This window comes from Thermobia domestica, chromosome 8, assembly GCF_964235325.1.
Source record: "Thermobia domestica chromosome 8, izTheDome1.hap1.1, whole genome shotgun sequence".
In the NCBI taxonomy this organism is placed as follows: Eukaryota; Metazoa; Arthropoda; class Insecta; order Zygentoma; family Lepismatidae; genus Thermobia; species Thermobia domestica.
The window spans coordinates 110,296,449-110,315,714 of NC_137461.1; the positions used below are offsets into that span (position 1 = coordinate 110,296,449).

Genomic DNA, 19,266 nt, shown 5'->3' on the forward strand with positions numbered 1-19,266 from the left:
TTAAACATATCTACTTAAGTTTTTGAGCGCTTGGTACTGAGATTTGAATCCGTGGGTTGGCAACACTGGTCACCGGTTTCGAACCTGAGATAACGTGAAAAGGGAGGCGAATGCTGCTGACAGAAATAAACTACGAAATTTTTAATAAAGCAACATTTAAAATTTAGCTTGCAATTTACAATTACAAGCAACAAATCTCACGGACACTATGTGCTTGACATTGTGTTTTTGTTTCGAAGGAGGAGGGAACTCCTTCGTGGCTAAGCAGTTAGCGTACACGCCTTTGGCGTGGGAGACCCGGGTTCGATTCCCAGCGGGAGCTCATGTGGTTCGGATTCCACGTTAATGAGTAAGTCTCGTTTCATATAGCCTCGCTACTGAAAGGGAGTTAAACTCAAAATCAACTCAACTTGAAGGAAGGGATTGAAATATGTAGACATAAGCAATAATAATAATAATAATAATAATAATAATAATAATAATAATAATAATAATAATAATAGGAAACCAGTGAGAAATACCAACCACAAAATGTAACAACTTGTAAGCCTATGTATTAACTTATTGATTTTTTCTCTCAATGGGTGAATGCTACGTTTATCTGTTTACTTAAGTTTACTATATGAGCACTTACTCATACAGCTAAATTTTTGATGACATGTGAAAGGAAATATCCTGATAAGAGATTATTTTTTATCTTGTATATGAGAGAGGTACGATAACATGGCTAATCTTGGTGACTGATGTGAGAGTAAGCATGTTTTTATGTGGTTTGTGCCAGTGATTAGAGTGAATGTGTGAAGTTTGTGTATTTTCACACTGTGTTATATATTGTATATTGCAAGAACTTTTTGTGCTGCACAATGGCTGACCAAGAAAAACTAAATCTGGATGGAATTATAAATCAACTTTTGTCAGGTATTAACCTATAAAAAGCCTTAATGGCGCACGAATCAAGACAAATCTTTAAACATAATTCCTCTTTCAATTCTTATTCATGATACTTTCAACGATGTGAAAAACATAGGGTACCAACTATTTTAATCGCATTTGTACGGGCCTATTAAAAATATTGCACCAGCGAAATTAAATTGACACAATTTTTCATCATCCGATTCTTCCTGTTTTCAAAAATTGATGATACAATTTATTTATTTATTTATTTTGCAATTTGTAATTGGGGCTTATGCCCTGTAATAGGTGCAAAATAAATAAATAAATAAAATAAATAAATAAATAAGCCGAAGCAAATGTTGCACATAGTGATGCATTTTTACAATCGTTACCAACAAAAGTATGATGGTATTCATTCCTTATATTTTTTTTATAGATACTACTAAACACGATACAATGTTCTTTCGCAAACACATAATGAAGCTAGTGCTTTAGTAATTGTCTTTTAGGTTAGACACTTTAAATGTAAGCTTCTTCGTATCCAAATTTTTTTTTAAAAAAAAGTAGAATGTAAAGTTGTAATCATGAATCCATATGTAGGTTATGAGTAACTTATTATTGTTTTGAAATAAAAAGAAATAGATTCCTAGCAGGAGTTCATGTGGTTCGGATCCCATGTTAAGCTGCAGAAACCCGTGTCTCATATGTCCTTACTGCTGAAAAGGATGTTAAACTCAAATGCTAATCCTGAAAGAAATAGGCTGTTTGTAACACATTGCAAAATTATAGTTAAGCAACACCGTAAAGAAACTAGAAAGCTATTTGAATTAAAAGGTAGCAATTTCTGGTCTAGAATGACGGAAAGAGTGTCGTTCGGAACCTATGTTCTACATTGAAAGTTGTTCTTTCTTGGAAGGGATAGTCCTTCCTTAGTTCTAAGTTGTAAATTCTATATTCTTCTTCTTCTTCTTCTTCTTCTTCTTCTTCTTCTTCTTCTTCTTCTTATTATTATTATTATTATTATTATTATTATTATTATTATTATTATTATTATTATTATTATTATTATTATCTCAGCTTAAACCTGTTTTATCTTAATAATCTTGTAATGCGCCACTCTGCGCTGCACTTCAGTTATTTCAAAGATTTATTTAACACGTACAAATTAGGAATACTCACATCATAAAACGAGACGCCAGACTCTTATTTCTAGTCATCACAACTACGTGCCGTTTTCCTGGCTACGCCACTGTGGTGCAACCTCTGAGCTGAAAAGAGTAAAATTTCTTTCTCTTCCTCGGCATCATCCATATTAAATTGGCACAAATCAATACCATAATCATATTATCATACTAAATACATTCCATGTATCAAATTTCGTGGATTTAGATTAAGCGATTTGAACAAAACTTGTGATGATAATAAAATCATGGTCTCCCTACTTCGGATTAGAATGTTTAGAAGCTTAATAATAATAATAATAATAATAATAATAATAATAATAATAATAATAATAATAATAATAATAATAATAATAATAATAATAATAATAATAATAATCTAGGTACTTACCTATTATTCTAAAATTTTTCTCTATACATAAAGTAGCTTCTGTGTGGTTATGAATTGTAAACTTTAAGTCGAGAACTCACTACATGGCATAAAGTAGGGTAAATTGTAAGCAATTTTAAACAATTGTGCATTTATCATCTCTGATCGGTAATGCAATGAAGTTTGTACTATTTACAAAAGATACTCGTACATTGGCAACCATGTGCGGAGGCAGCCACTGCAATGTCTCCATACAAACACTCCCGTTAAAAACACTCCTTCTTCTTGAGTGGCAGACAAAAGTTACGTGGGAGAAAATAGTGGCAACCACTGTTTAAATGGCAGCAACTGCGGTGGACCCGTATGAACGCTCCAATTTAGAAAAATGTTTCACGACTCACTCAGTGGATATGTATGAAAAGACATTATGCCTCCTGATCAAAAAACAATTAAGTATTTCAATTTAACATCCCACGTTTATATCCTCTAGGTTAAAGGAGATGATGATTAAGACAAATGAATAATGGTGCAAAAATTGATGGAATGGGAAACTGGTGGGAAACAGGAGTACCTTGAGAAAACCCACGGATACGATATTGTCCACCACAAACTTACTTGGCCTGGGATCGAAACAGGGACCCCAAACACCGCAGGTAAGTGCTCTACTACTGACCCAACGTGCTCCCTCCCAATGAAAAGAAACAAACTTCGAAATATTTCATTTTTAGGGACTCGCGAGCAAAAACTACTTTAGAGAAATGAGAAGTTAATATAATTGATACTGATACCACACTGAGTGGGGATTGGAAAAATATGCCATGCCAAGATTTGTATTGAATAAACACAAGTTTACTGGGTTTGGTTTTTCGTCAGCAGCCGTATAGTTCAATAAAATCCTGGTTGACACATCCATGTATCTTCAGTGCGCGCGCACGTAGTTCCTGGTTCAATTCATGATTAAAAAACGGAATCTTCAGTGTTGATCAAGTTTCGTCAGGCAATTTTGAAAGCTACTTGAATTAACAGACAACGAACTACGTCATAGGAAGTTCTAACAATAACGATGGAGCCGATGTGCCGACCACACATCACCCTCCTATAAAGTTGTCTGTCCAAGCATAATCTTCCTGGGATTGTTGAATGCCAGAGTTCAGTTTTAGTTCAATGAATACATCTTGAACATACTTCAGGACTAAAATAACCATGAAGAGCCAGGCAATTCCATATGATTCATTCCAACCTGTTTTAGAATCACTAGTTTCCTTGTGGTTATAAATTCCTGGTAGGATGGTTTGTATCTCAAGTTAAGCTGTATCCTGTAGGACCTCGTCTCACACAGCCTAGGTGCTTGAAAGAGATGTTAAACTTCTAAACCTACCATCCGACCTGTTTTTCATAGATCTTAAATCTGTTATGTTTCAATAAGTCAGTTCATAATTTTAAATATACATTTTTCCAAAATACATTTCCCATACACATACTACTCTATCATATTAATACTCAAGGACGCTTATAATGTTATGACCGATATTACACAACAAACAGTGGTTTATCCAGTATTATGTACTTAATTGGGTGAGGAGATATAATGGAAAGTTGAGGGTACATAAGTTTACAAATTACTTTCAGAATGTGAACATGTACATTACCTCGTACTATCTAATGGTGTTTCGTATGCTAATTGGCTGTGTGGATAAGTCACTCCACAACAAATAAGATAAATACATAGCATAATCATTTCACATATTTATTAACGAAGTTCATTGTTTGTTTGTTTGTTTGTTTGTTGAAGTGTAGTTTCCCTTTTCAACACCAAAACTATATAAGATTTGGACCTACATTTTAAGGTGGAAACGGAACTACTATAATGCGTTCAAATAATTTCCCACCAGGAATCGAACCCAGAATCATTTTCAACCAGTGGCGTGCTCTCTAACTAGTAGAACAGCGGAGAGGGTTTCAATATTGATCTAGTATCACTTTATGATCCTTTCTGTTGAGTCTGTGATTCCCTGGAGATAATGGATGTGCGTCCATTGATCTTAAACATATAAATTTGTAAATAATAATACTTTTCTGACCAGAGTATATACTTATTTATTAAAATTAAAATAAGTCATAATAGTTTCAATAACTTTATCTTCATCAGACGTTAAGGTTATAAAGATATTTCTCCCAGTTAACGTCTGATGAAGATAAAGTTATTGAAACTATTACGACTTATTTTAATTTAATTAAATAAGTATATACTCTGGTCAGAAAAGTATTAATTATTTAAGTAATGGTTCCATAGTCAAGGTGGATGAAGTTTTAAAGTTATAGTTAAAGTAGAATAAATTATTATGATATTAATTATATATTAAATTATTGTTTATGAAATTTATATTGATTTGAACATGTTACAGAATCTTGGACCTTGACATTAAAGCTAGAGGTATCATTTATAAGAAAATATATTTATTATTTCAGTTCGTGGTCTGAGGCCTGGAAAGAACATTGAACTGAAAGAAGATGACATCAGAAATTTGTGCCTTATTGCAAGGAAAATTTTCTTATCACAGCCAATATTATTGGACTTATCAGCACCATTAAACGTAATAGGTAAGAGAAAAAATTATGACACATTACTTATGGAGATTCACACAAACATTTAATACGAACTTACTATCGAATGAGGAGTGTGTTTCTTCGTTTCGATCTTGCTTTTCTTAAGTGTTTCGTAAGTTCAGCGCGATATAAAGATAAATTCTGGACCCATTTCAATCTTGTAATAACTTGTTATGGCAATCTTAGTGTGTATTATTAAGAATATGGTTGAGGGGAGGAGAGGGAGGTAGAAGTTCCAATTCTCTAGTGAAGTGTACTAGAAATCAATGCAGTGTGTGGTTATTTGTGGGTAGTTTAATTATTGCAATCTTGAATTTTTTAACACTTTGAGTAAGTTCCTAAATGGATTGTTTAATTATTATTTTCTTGAAAATTTTGAATTCTTTTGAGCGAGTTTCTATGGATAGTTTAGTTATTATTACCATACTGCCGGATGTATTAAAGATCATAATGCAATTTACAGTAAAATGATATCTCAAACCATTCCAAAGATACGAGAAAAATGGTTAAAATTGATATATTGTTTAAATGACGTACTTGTGGGAACTTTTAAAAAAATATTTTAGATTTACTTTGCTTTTTGGTATTATAAAAATACTTTATGGGATCTGTAATTACAGCAAGTGCTCGGAATTACATAATTTTAAGCAGTGTTGCAAACTTTGTAGCATTTAGCATATCTACAGAAGGTTTGAGATAACAAGTTACAGTAAACGTCATTATGATCTTCACATCTATTGAAAACCATCTAATCAATTGAATGAGCAGTTATCTAAGCAGTTTTTCGAAATAAAGGCTTTCTTTCTTTTTTTTTAAAAAAGTAAAATTTTCAATTCCTTGTAACTTTGTTTCTATTCACTCGAATTCAGTTATATCACGATCATAGTATTAAGTACTGAAGTACAGTACTTTGGATGTACATTGGCGCGTCGTATCAGTGTGCTATTACTTCTATAGAGAGCATCGAAATTTGGATGATGTTGATAGTGTAGTATACTTAGTTTACAACACTGATGATGAATGATAAATGTGGTATATTAAATTTTCGGTTAGCAGTTGACGTAATACTGTTTGACAAACTATAATTTTTATATTGGGTTGGTCTCTACTATGTTAGGTTAACCTGGTAATGTCATAGAGTATGTCAAGCAATGTCTCTCTTCTCATGTTCGCATCGTACAAATTATAAGCATTTTTTGTCAGTTAGTTTAGAACATGTTAGGACGTATCAAGATAAATGGTCTGCCCCATTAATAGTACACACACACATATATATATATCGGGTGTTCCGAAAATAGAGCAACAAACTTCACAAACATGTTCAGGATCTCAATACAAGAAAAATATCTGTGACTTTGATCGGGAACGCCTAATTAAGGAGGTTGGACAAATTTAAGGCAATTAGTGGAATTGGTCGTAGGATGATAATACTGAATAAAACAAATGACAAATTTTGCATACGTGTTCAGGATCTCAATATTAGTAAAATGCTTATCTGTAACTTTGGTCGGAATCGCCTAATTACGGAGATGGAACTAATTTAAGATAACTATCCACTAATTATTATAGGCGTTTTCGGCCGAAGTCGGAGATAAACTTTATTCTTCTGTTGAGGTCCTGAACAGGTATGCAAAATTTGACGATTGATTCCGGGAACTTTTAAAAAAATGTTTAACAACATTCTTTAATCAATACACAGTGTAGTATTTCTCTACTTACAGGAGATATTCATGGCCAATACGACGATCTACTTCGTCATTTTGACAAAGGAGGCTATCCACCAGAAACCAATTATCTATTCTTAGGAGATTATGTGGATAGAGGTAGACAGTCCATTGAAACCATATGCCTCCTTTTCGCATACAAGATCAAGTATCCAGAAAATTTCTTCCTTTTACGAGGAAATCACGAATGCGCTAATATCACTCGAATATATGGGTTTCACGAAGAATGTAAGTATAGAGGGTCTATAAGAGTATAAGTACTGTATAAATATTCGGAAATTACTTTTTCCTTTCCCCACTGCATCAGATACATTGGATTCGTCCTCCATTCGTTCGTGGTAGGTTTCCAACATTTGTGCAAGTGAGTGATATGTTGTTATTCTGTGTATCAAAACTACAATCATAAATATTTTTATTAATATTTTTGCTAAAGTAGTTAATCAAAAAAAGGTTTTTAACCAAACACGGTGACACACAAAATACAAGATGGACCAAAAGTCGCTTGACAAAAATATATTTAAAATGTCTGTCAGAATTAGCCTTATTCGGACCATGAAGTAAAGCAGAGAAGTATGGTTTGAACTCTAATATTTTTACCTTCCTTCGGAGACTTATTCTTGAAATACAATAATCACTGGACGTTTTACGAGTTGGTTTGATTAGATATTGCACAAAACATTGCACTACAGTTATAGGACCATTTTAACACATGGGCTTGATCCTTGTCCAAGGGCCCCACGAGCAGAATTACATAAGTTATGTGTAAAATTTAGTTGTAGAAGCCCCAGCACACAGTTTGCTCAGGGCTCTATAATGGTCTTAAGACGGTATTACTTAGGCTCAAATACGATTTTCTTTGCGATATTTCGTAATTAAAGTATATTTCAAATGTAATTTTATGTTTATTGGGTTAATAACACTATTAGGTCTCAGTAGACCTCTCATATTCTATATAGTTAGTTTTACAGCGGATAGCTCGATTAAACTATCATATCATTCGTAAGAAAAGTATACTTTCTTTTTTTGTGATTCTCACTTGATAACACTTTGATGGATCTTGCAGTTACTTTTCATTGTAGTATCTTGATATATATATATATATATATATATATATATATATATATATATATATATATATATATATATATAGTGACTGGTAATTCGATGCTTTCCTTGCAAGGGGATTACAAGTACTTTGGAACATTTCCACTCTGTATGAACCGGGGGTCGCAAGTCAATAGTTTCTGAGTAACTTTCACACGTGTGATTTCTTTGAAATTTGCTGGTTAACGATAGGTGCGCGAGAGTTTTCCCTTACCCATTTTCCGTACCATAGAACGATGAAATTTTACTTGTGTAACCCTGCATACCTAGGTAGGTCGTGAGTGTAATGTACAGATCGTAACTCTGCACCGTTGCTGTATTATAGGTCCGAACGTGAAGTAAGATGTAGTGGTCCAAAATCCATTACTGCACCTCAGAAAGCAGCGTGGCGACATCTCTGAAGTACTTGCCCTTAGGAAATGACTGCGTCAAAAGCAAACGTGAACTATGACGGATTTCATATCGAGGGTAGTGCATCTGGCCAACATTCGAGCAATGAACGGGCGCGTTATTTTCCATAATGCAAACACATTTTGTCAGCATGTCACGCTTGGGATTTCACAAAATCCCGCAATGCAGGCAGCAGTGAGGCACAATATATCCTTTTAATTGTGGTACCCTTTGCCTGGAAAGCAAGTAGTTATACCCCATGCTGATTCCAAATAAACGTGATCATCACTTTGGTCGCTCAGAGTTGAACACGACTTCCTTTGGTGGTGTTACATCGACACGTTGTCATTAGTTTGACTAGGTTTTCCCTGGTTTTTATTCACTCCCACCAGGCAAAGGCCGGGATAGTACCTTATAGAAGGTCAGAGTCAGTTTCTTCCCAAATTCCAGATCCACCTAAAAGACCGATGTTATCCCGGAGTTGGAGGCCCGAACCTTTCTTTGAGTCATTCCCTTGCATAAATAAATAGCAATCTAAATCAATGATTGCGTGTCGACGTACAGTACCACCACCAAAGAAAGTCCGTGTTCAGCTCTGAGCGACCAAAGTGATGATCACGTTTATTTGGAATCAGCATGGGGTATAACTACTTGCTTTCCACGCAAACGGTACCACAAGTATACCAGATTATACTATGCCTCACTGCTGCGTGCGTTGCGGGATTCTGTGAAATCTCAGAGCGTAGCATGCTGACAAATGGTGTCTGCCTCCGTGTTCTATCATAAATTTAGTGAGAAAAGAGGAAGAACAAATATTCATGCTTCTTTGAATTACTTTAGTAGTCTCATTCATGCTTTCCATATGAATGATAATGTTTCGGTATCCTCGGGTCACATTGGGTCTCTTTGGGTCCCGAGTCTATTGGGATTACTTCGGGTCACGGGTTCAACTGCTTTCGGACAATGAAGCTTGTGATCCGTTCTATCCACTGCCAGAGATAATTTGACTGTGAGATTCGATTAATATGCTTTGAAGTTTGATAAACAGTCTTTATCATACAAGTTTTGGGCTGTAGTAAAAAGAGATATTGTTAATATATCCAGTTATATTCTTTAGACTAAAGAAGACGGGTAATTAATGAAAATGTATGATACTGCATGCATGAGAGTATGAGAGAAAATGGAAAATCTATGATAGAACACATTGACACGATATTATTTATCGCTTACATTCATGCCCAAGATCAAATCAAGGCTCACACTAAACGTGAGCACTCTATCACTGAGTTTCCATATTTTCGATGTAGTAGTTAGTAATTTATTCAAAGTATGGTATAATCATATGATGATAACAAGCCTTAAATGACTTTTAAATTTATTATAGTGATATTTTTATTTAAAAAAATAATTTACGTACGACTGATGCCCATGTAATTGCGTTTCAGGCAAAAGAAGATACAATGTTAAGTTGTGGAAAACATTTATGGATTGTTTTAACTGTCTACCATTGGCCGCAGTTATCGATGATAAAATATTCTGTTGCCACGGAGGCCTTAGTCCCTCCTTACACAACATTAACCAGATCCGAAGAATTAGTCGCCCGACAGATATTCCTGATGAAGGCTTGATTTGTGATCTAATGTGGTCCGATCCAGAGAAGGTAAAAACATAATTTATTCATTTCTAACAAAACAACGTTTCAAGGATATTTGTAGTTCTCTAAGTAAATATTTATAACTAACATGAAATTCATTTTTATATATATATCGCAATATTTAGTAATTTTCATGTAGTGTTGGTTTACTTATGTTTTATTAGAATGACTGTTTCCTTGCTTTATCATCATTAAGAGAAACACATAATGCAGACTCACACATTATATTGCTAAATTCAACAACACTAGGCACAAGCGATAATTAGATAGTCATAATTAAACTTACTGAAATACTAAGGGAACGCAGTACGAACAGCCACATGAAAATATATGAAAGATCAAAAACTCCCTTAGGATATAAACTGATAATCAGTGGAAATAAACTGATTTGATAAAAATCCAGCTCTATCCAACTGCTAACTACTGTATACATACATTTATGTCAGTGGTGTGCGGTACTGTTCCAGATAAGGAAACCGATTATGAATGGTAATACACTCTTCGGTATTGACAAGCACTAAGGAAATATTAACATCTGTAGCGTAGCTACAATTGCACAAAACCCCCACAGTTCAAAGGACCCGAACTTTTGAAAGGGAGCCTTCATACTAGCCTCTGAATAGTTTTGCTTTTATAATATTTAAATTTCGGTGATTAAATATGATATGGTCTGAATTATTTCCTTACCATTATTTTTCTGTTACGTGATAGTGATTGCACACATTACATATATAGCAAAGTTTGGTTATAATTATGTTATCTATCATTCTACCAAGGGAAATTTTGATAGAGGTTTAGGTATTCTCTTGTGGGAGGGACCATAAAATGTAGTTACGCCTGTGATTAGCATGCGTTAGAAGCATGGACATAATAATATCCGTGAGTTTTCTGGAGGTTCTTCCGTTTTCTACCATATTATCATTCCAAATTCGTTCGTGATCATCCCTTTTCTTAACCTAAATGATACAATTATGGGACATTTCATTTCATTTTTTTCCATAGATATTTTAATGCTGCGGTTGATAGATTTCCAGTAACATCTATTAATTGTGGGAATAATTTTTTCCACATTATCCTTCTTTGTCATGTACTGTAACAGTGTTCAAAGTTTCTACGCCTGTTTTTTGACAAATAATCTTACAACCAAAGTAAAACTAAACATTTCATGCTGTATTTCATTAAACATTTCTTCTGCTACAGAGCTACTAAGATCATTCTGAGTTCTATTGGAAGTTCTAATAAACAAAGTTGCTTTCAATAAATAGTTTGGAAGTTTTTAATTTTATTTTGCAATCAATTTAACATTTCAGTATAGTTACTTTTGTTCACTGACTCACTAATCTCTTCATATCTTCTAACTTCCAATCCCTGCTTCGCTAAAGAAAACTTCTGGTACTAATCAGACGTTCTCGTTTTCTGTTTGTTTCTATATTCTCATTACGTTTAGTTATGACATAGTGATGTTACTAATTTACTTGAGTGACAACATCTTTGCGTAATCGAATCTTATGTATAATCTTTACTGTTGTCTTCATTACTGTTCATCAGTGTTCGAAGTGGAAGAAAAACCGAGGCGGTATGTTTTATTATGATTTTGACTCGACATACCAGCTATCTACATGTTGAAATACAGTGAGGGTATGTAGCCTAAAAGATTGCATTTCTATTCACACTATGACTCAAAACTATTAGAGAGCTTCTCTGTAATTACAAGGGAGAAGGGACATTGCAAGACTTTGAGCCCCCACCAACAAATTTCTGAAAAAAAAAAAATCCCCTGATGTTGTGTTATAGAGGAGCATATACACGAAAATGCTCAAAATCCCAGTTTTTATATTATAAATTTCCTGCGAGAAAACTATTTGAACCCTCACTCAACTGAGGAGTATTCCAAAAGCCCGGAGGATCTGCCCATGCTCAAAACGCGACATTTAGCTATATACATTAAGACAAGAATATACATAAGAAAGAAACAATTCAATATGGCACATCAAAATATACACCAGGTGAACTTTTTTGAGGATACCTCATTTTAGAAACAAAAGGTAGGAGAAAGATAAAAATGTCGGTGTTGTCAACTTAGAAGTTACTCCTACATAAGAAATAAAATCTTTTTATGTGCAAAGCTATTCGCCAATAACTGAGTGTAAAATGGATTTATTAAAGGTACTTGGCATTTACTCTCCAGTTACGGTATGTCTTGGACACTGAAAAACCAGAGGCGGTATGTCTTCATCAGTGGAAAACCAGAGGCGGTATGACACCACCGCATACCGTCTCGCTTCGACCACTGCTGTTCATTCTACACATTCTGCGCTACTGTTCATTTCCTTCTCAACGTATCCGGTGATTCGCACAATACATTTAATTTAATGCTTTTAAGACAAAGAACTGGTAACAGAAACAAATATTAAGTATATTCTTAATCAAAATAATCTAAATTGCACACAAATATAGATTATATTTCCTACAATCCTACAAAATAGGATATATATATAGTATATATGTGTGTATTGAATTTTCCTTTAACTAATCTTCTACATGTTTTACAGGATATTAAAAGTTGGGGTCCGAATGAACGTGGAGTGTCTTTCACTTTCGGAGCAAACATTGTCCGGAAATTTCTAAATAAGCATGATTTTGATCTCATATGTAGAGCACACCAGGTAATTATTACATTTATTTTTTTAAAGCACTATATATGTTGTGTGCTTAGGACTTTAGATTGCTGGAAACTTACATAAATACATCTGCGGTAGAAACCTAATACTGTGAATTTAATGTAAGAAGACAGACGGTAGATGTTGGCCAAATGGATAGTAGAGTAAAATAACACATGCTCATATTCGAAGACAAGCGTAGTGTTGCCCACGTGACAAGAATTTTATTATCATGTCTCGAAAATGAAATGAAAGTCGGGATAATAACTCTTTTTTTTTAAAAGTTTGAAACGAGACAAGAAACATGAAAATTCTCGTCTCGTTTTGGACTACACTAGTTCATTGAAATCTTAGATTTCAATGCTTGTTTTAATGATAGAAGATTTATACTTAAAATAAACTTATAAATTGAAAAAGTGATTGTATGAACATAGTGAAGTGCATTCATAAACGTTTAAAAATATGCAAGTATTTACACAACTTACTTCAATAAGAAATATGGCTTAAATATTGCTATATCACACTGTTCGTGAACTTAACCGCGACTCAAAAAAAATTCTGATATTACTAGATGGAATTAAGAAAAGATCAGACAGGAATTGTATACTGTGAATAAATGTACAAAATGGGACGAAATAAATTTCGATACGATAGAGCAAAGGTTTTAGAGAATTGAGACGAGACCAGAAATATTTTTGAGATTCGAGACAAGATGGTAAATAAGTTTTCGAGAATCGAGACAAGAAAGGAAACTTTTTTCCCAATATTAGCTTAGAAAAATGTGCACATAATCAACCACAAAAATTGAATCTGCAGCACGGAGTGATAACGTTAATCGTTTTACCTACATCCGCTAGTAATAAACTTAGCGACATACCACTCTTTCATCTGGTCACCAATGAAAAGCAGTGCTCGATGATGATTATTAAAATCGGAACAGACTTGCTAATAACTTGGGTACCGGTAGCGGATGGATTAAAATTACACCAAGTAATTGAGCCAAATATTTTTTTCTATACACCGTCCCATGATTTTTCCTCTCTAGGGTGCAGGGAAGAATGAGAAACGCAAAAAGATAATGAAATGAATGATGAGAGGAAAATTCTTAGCACTCATGCCCTGAGCGAAATTCTAACTCCATTTGTCTTGTGGCTTTAGACTGCCCTACCATCTGACCTACCATTTTTCTATATACTTTAAGTGAGGCGAGCGTTATGGAAGTTTCTACCATTTTACTCGATTGACATTTGCGTGTCTGTCCGTCTGTTCCATCAAATCTCTGATGAAACAACGGATTTTAACGATGTGCCTTTCTTTAACATGCAGAAACTACACTATTGTTTGGAGTTGCAATCTATTAAGTATAAAGTGGGCAAAAGGGGGTAAAATCCACCTCATGTTGCAAGTTTGCACATGTACATGGAAGCTAATTTTATCATATAAACAACATAAAAAATTAAAAATTATTCGATTACGACAAAACTTAGTGTTTATTTTCTCTTTGACTTTGTGAATATGTCCACAGCTTGAGGTTTAAATCTGCCAAGAATGGAATGATGAATTAAGCCACTTCAATTTCAAAAATTTGTTATGTTATGATTTTCGTTTTAAAATATTCGACTTTAGTACAGTATGTGGTGCATTTTCTTCGAGATTTTTCAATCATCTCCTCTGCAAGAAGTTGAAATCAGCAAATAATAAAGTAGTGGATTTGCATTCGTATCCCCCCCTCCCGATTTCTTATACATTTCCACGGTAAATTTTCTAAAATTCATTCGGCTTGGATTCAATATAACACACATTTTGTTTGATTCTTTTCTGTGATTCAAAGTATGTAGAATTAAAATCTGTAAAGAATAAGTGGTGAATTTAGGCCTCTCATATGAGATGGAATGCCCCCGCCTCAACACTACCCCATTTTTTTAAAGTTCCTCGATAATTTCCATTACAGTTGCTTGATTTTGGTATAATATGTTGTACATTCTTTTCGGTGCTTACCAAGCATTCACTCTGCGTGGAGACAAAGTAAGTAAAGAATAAAATAGCAGTACGGTCATTTGGGGTGAGCCCGAAATTTGGGGAATTCCGATAGTTCTAAACTTGCAGCCCTGTAGCTCACTTGATTTTCGGGAGAGAAAAATGAAATTAGTAGACTCACAGGGGTCTGAGTGTGGTGTAAGATATAAGAGTAGCATCATTTCCATGATTGTTATCGTATCGGATAGACGTGTTTAAGTCAGATGAATTGTCTAAATATCTGTCTAAAGGTAGCGTCATGCAAAATACGGTTTCAAGTAGCTAAGCGTTCACTTGCTAGATAACAGAGAAAGGAAAAAATAATGAACCATATAGAAGTTAGCACTCTAAAGTCTAGAGTATGGCGGATGGTTGTTGCTGTTTCAGCCTTCCTATATAAGGATATATTTAACTAACAGTGGTCAGGTCGATTTGGGGTATTCGCGACAGTCAATGTTTGGGGAGCCCCGACACTTCTGGAATTTTGCAATTCGTACAAAGTATTATATTAGTATCAAAGCTAAAGCGTTCAAATGGACTTATCCACGTTTTGCATTTATAATTGCAGCAGAATGGTATGCAATTATCAAAGTAAAACTGTTCAGAGCAGTTCGTCATTAAGAAATATGAAGTGCCGTTGAGGATGCTCGAAACGAAATGCCATTAACAACTGCAGGTCGAGGATTTGATTTGTCTAGAAACACGTTACGAGAAAGGTTCATTAATAAGAAGTTCAGAGGTTAACCAACTTTCTCAGTAAAGCAAGAGAAAGAGTTTGTAAAATGAATCTTAAAATTTGGTGCCATGGGATTTGGTCTCATCGTCACCGATTTACGTCGGCTAACTTTTTCATATGCTGATAATATCTAAATTGAACATTGTTTCAACAAAAAAGTCCAAAATGGTTGGATATGATTCGATGCATAGCTTCTAAAGCCAGCATCCATTAGTGACTACACAGAAACTTTAAGAATTATCATTTGCTAGAGCTATATGCCCAACATAAGACACAATAGAATGATTTTCTACGACTTCGGAAGAGTGTCATAAAAAGAATAATTTGTGGGATAAACCAGGGCACATTTTTAAGCTCTTCTAAGATTTTAATGAATGAATGTGTTACTTACACCTGCCATTTATATCTATGCCTTATCACTGCATTTTTTTTACCTTTTTATTTCTATTTAAAAGAAGTGTCGTAACTCCCTATAGCAAGTGTAGAAATTCCCCAAGAAAGCTGGGGAAACTCAACGTTGTGTACTTGTAGCGTTTCCGGAAAATTGAACAGATTACATTTAGGTTTGAGGTATGAAAGTAGTATGGTTATGAGGTCGAACATGTAAAGTATTATGATGTGTTCAGTCATTTGAATGCAGATAAATTGAAGCTGTTTGAAGATGAAAATATGCTTAGCGTGTCGATACTACCCGAAATTACTTTACTATTCCTCCTCCCCCTTTTTTTGAGTTCCACGATAACTTTTATAAAGCTCATTCGGTTTTGATACAATATATTATTTTTACTTTCATTAACTCCTCTCACCATCCCCAGTACTTGGGATTAAAATTAGTCAATAATGAGTGATGAATTTAACTCCTTCCGATTAAAGAATATAGTCCAATATACCGTAGATTTTTATGGAATATGACGTATACGTTTTGAACCTTCAAAATCATTCACACTACGTGGATTTTAATTCAAACCAAGAGGAGAGAGTGAATCTCTCTCCTAACCATCAGGTATAAGAAAATATGTTGTATCATCCACCAGCCAAAGTATCTCCCCCTAAGTGCTATAAATCCATCACTTGTGGTCCAGGTCATTTCCAGTTTGAAAAACGCCTGGACATATGAAATCCAACTTACACGAAAATTTTCTCGGCGCTAACAGCAGTTGGTAGCCCTGAGTCAGGTCTTTATGCAGGTAAAATTGTAAAGTAGGTAGCTAATGAAACAGTTCTCTATTCTAAGATGAATCTCTATGGTTCAGAGTGTGTTGTCCAATGAACACCATATATTATTCTCAATATTGATGTGTATGTAATGTATTATTTCGTTATATACTGTTTGTTCAGAGAAATAAAAATACTGACAACGCAAGAATCAGAAAATGCTTGAAAGTAGAAGGAAATATCAAATCCAGAACAACTGCTGGAAATAAGTTTCTAATGATTGTCTCCATTAACAGACCTTTTCCAGTTCTCTTCATTCCAATATCTTTTTCTTTCTGGAAGGAAGATCTTGCTTGTCACACTGTTTATGCATTGAAATTGATATCGAAACATTAGAAAAAGTTTGAAGCTGGCCGGGATTTGAACCCGGGTACACCGAATAGAAATTCAATGCGCTAAACACTTATCTACCGCGTCACTTCAGCTTACACCCAATCGTTGCATGTAAGACTCTACACAAGATATTAATGATCGTTTAAGGAACGGTTGTTATATGCGTGTTGATACCTCCCAACATGGAACTATCATGTTAGGGAATCTTGCAACATCCTGTATAACATCGTATAACAATGTAAGATACGATGTGGATTTATTTCTATTAGTAATGTTAGAGGTAGGATTAGGTTAGGGAGTGTTCAGAATAGGTTTAGAAGTGTTCAGAATTTTGCATTTATTGTATATATATTTCATTTATTTTCTGCCTTAATTTCTTATATTTCTCAAAGATTGTAACAAATTTCTCTTCACTTTCATCAGTAGAACGACTTTCCTATCTCAAAACATTCTGAAATCTTTCCTATAAATTTTATTTAAATTTTAATTAAAAAATATCATTCATAAAAATTCTCGATTTTCAGCCATTTTGATAGAAATTCGTCAAAATTACTCAATTTTAAGTTCACCATCTTTCATCTTGTCTCATCTGACGTCAGTAACACTGATTTACGAAATTCTCAATAATTGGACGCTTTTCTTTTAAGTATCTTGTAATTTGCTCATTAGCCGATCTTCGTATTATTACGTCACTAAGTTGTTGTCTCGAATGGTGTTAGCTTTCAAGAGAGCAGTAGCTAGATGCTGCTCCTCTATTTTTCTTAAACAAAAGTGGTCAAGAACGCTGCTGCGGAACAGATTTGTGCAAAAATATCTTTAAAAATGTTATTTAACTGACAATTCGCGATTTAGAACTTCTCAGCTGAACGGAACAAAGCGAACAGTGGAAAATTTGGTGAGACAGCTTACGTGTTGATTTCGCCAATATGGCGAATGTTGACAAGAAACCTGTTTTCTTTGCATAAACAAATATTTTGTGTGGACTAATAAGTTTATAATTATAAACTGTTCCAAAGAAAGAAAAAAAGGATTAAGAGGAACATATATGAAGAACAGGTAAAGTAAGTGAAATGCCGAACCAATTCAACATAAATCGTAAACTTAAGGATGAATATTAAAGTCCATTGTTTGTGAGAAAAGGATGTGTTCTAAGTCTGAGGAAGAGTTCGAATCTCGGGTGGTGTGATTACCCATCACTACGGGATTACTGTAAGTAATGTTTGGTGTAAATTAAGTGTTGAGTGAAACCAAGTATGAAGTGCTAGTAAACCTGCATCGGGATTTTTTTAACCTCCAAAATTACCGAGTAAGATACAGTGTGTGTTTAATAACGTATTCCATTGCAATTATGCGTTCGTAATTCCTTCCGTTCCAAAAGGATCCATCCAATTACTGAGACAATATGTGACAGCTTAAGTTTATTTAGAGGAGGGGGCGGGAGAATAAAGTACTGATAAAGCGTAAGAATACGTTCTTTTGACGTAATTTTCTTTTTTAATGACAATCTTATAAAAATCAATGTAAACCTAATATTAGATATGCGGTAGCATTTGTTTTTTTTATTTTATTATTTCACTTGTTTGGCCATGTGTTGTATCGACTCCCAAATGTAACAAATCGGATAAGGGATAGGAATGACGTTTTCTGGGAATCGATTTCAGTTTATTTTGTTTTAACCTACTGAAGTATTAGTCTGAAAAAATCTTGAAATATTATTTCAAAGCTGTACTTTGGCTGAGAGAAGCTGATAAATTGTTTTGCTAAGATTCAGATAGAGGCAACTGGTTTTCTACATTGTGTGCTTATTCATTTAGGTGCAGAGACACAGTAAGTGACAAAAACCACATCATGATTGTAAACATTGGTCTTGAATGCCAACCGAAACGTATTTACAGAAAAAAGAAATAGTACTATTTTGTGTGTGTGTGTGTGTGTGTGTGTGTGTGTGTGTGTGTGTGTGTGGTGTGAATGCGTTGTAGGTTAGATTAGGTTAAAATTTTCATATTTTTGTGTACCTATACATTTTATTTTCGCATGTTAAGTTTTCTTTGGTATGTATGTGGCAAAGATGTGGTGCCTGTTAATGCAAGCTGTAGTGGACAGCTATGGTAATTAGAATTTTAAACAATTAATGAAAATACTAAAAGTAAATGAAAGAAGGCACATACATGTAAGCAAAGAAAAGGGTTTTGTATGTAATATGAAAGTTAATGTGATGTGGGCGGCAAATATAAGAATGTCATGTATGTATGTGGAATTTTAAAATGCTTGGCCACAGATGTTGACACGTACTTTTGTGCAGCTTAACAATAGGAGCGTAAAGAAAACGTTCTCCTTATCTTCTGTAAAACCTTTGTTATAATACTACGCAGCTTCCTTGAA

General features: G+C 34.2%; 1 protein-coding gene across 1 annotated transcript in view; it reads left to right on the forward strand.

Annotated features, from left to right (window-relative positions):
• Nucleotides 1–740: 740 nt before the first annotated feature.
• The window catches only part of LOC145691804 (serine/threonine-protein phosphatase PP1-gamma catalytic subunit B-like), a 31,144-nt gene continuing 12,618 nt past the window's right edge, over nucleotides 741–19,266 (forward strand). The window contains exons 1-5 of the mRNA XM_081767115.1: nucleotides 741–918; nucleotides 4,915–5,046; nucleotides 6,774–7,004; nucleotides 9,716–9,930; nucleotides 12,477–12,590. Of these exons, the coding sequence (XP_081623241.1) occupies nucleotides 864–918; nucleotides 4,915–5,046; nucleotides 6,774–7,004; nucleotides 9,716–9,930; nucleotides 12,477–12,590 (747 nt within the window). The 5' untranslated portion in view covers nucleotides 741–863. The remainder of the gene's footprint in view (nucleotides 919–4,914; nucleotides 5,047–6,773; nucleotides 7,005–9,715; nucleotides 9,931–12,476; nucleotides 12,591–19,266) is intronic.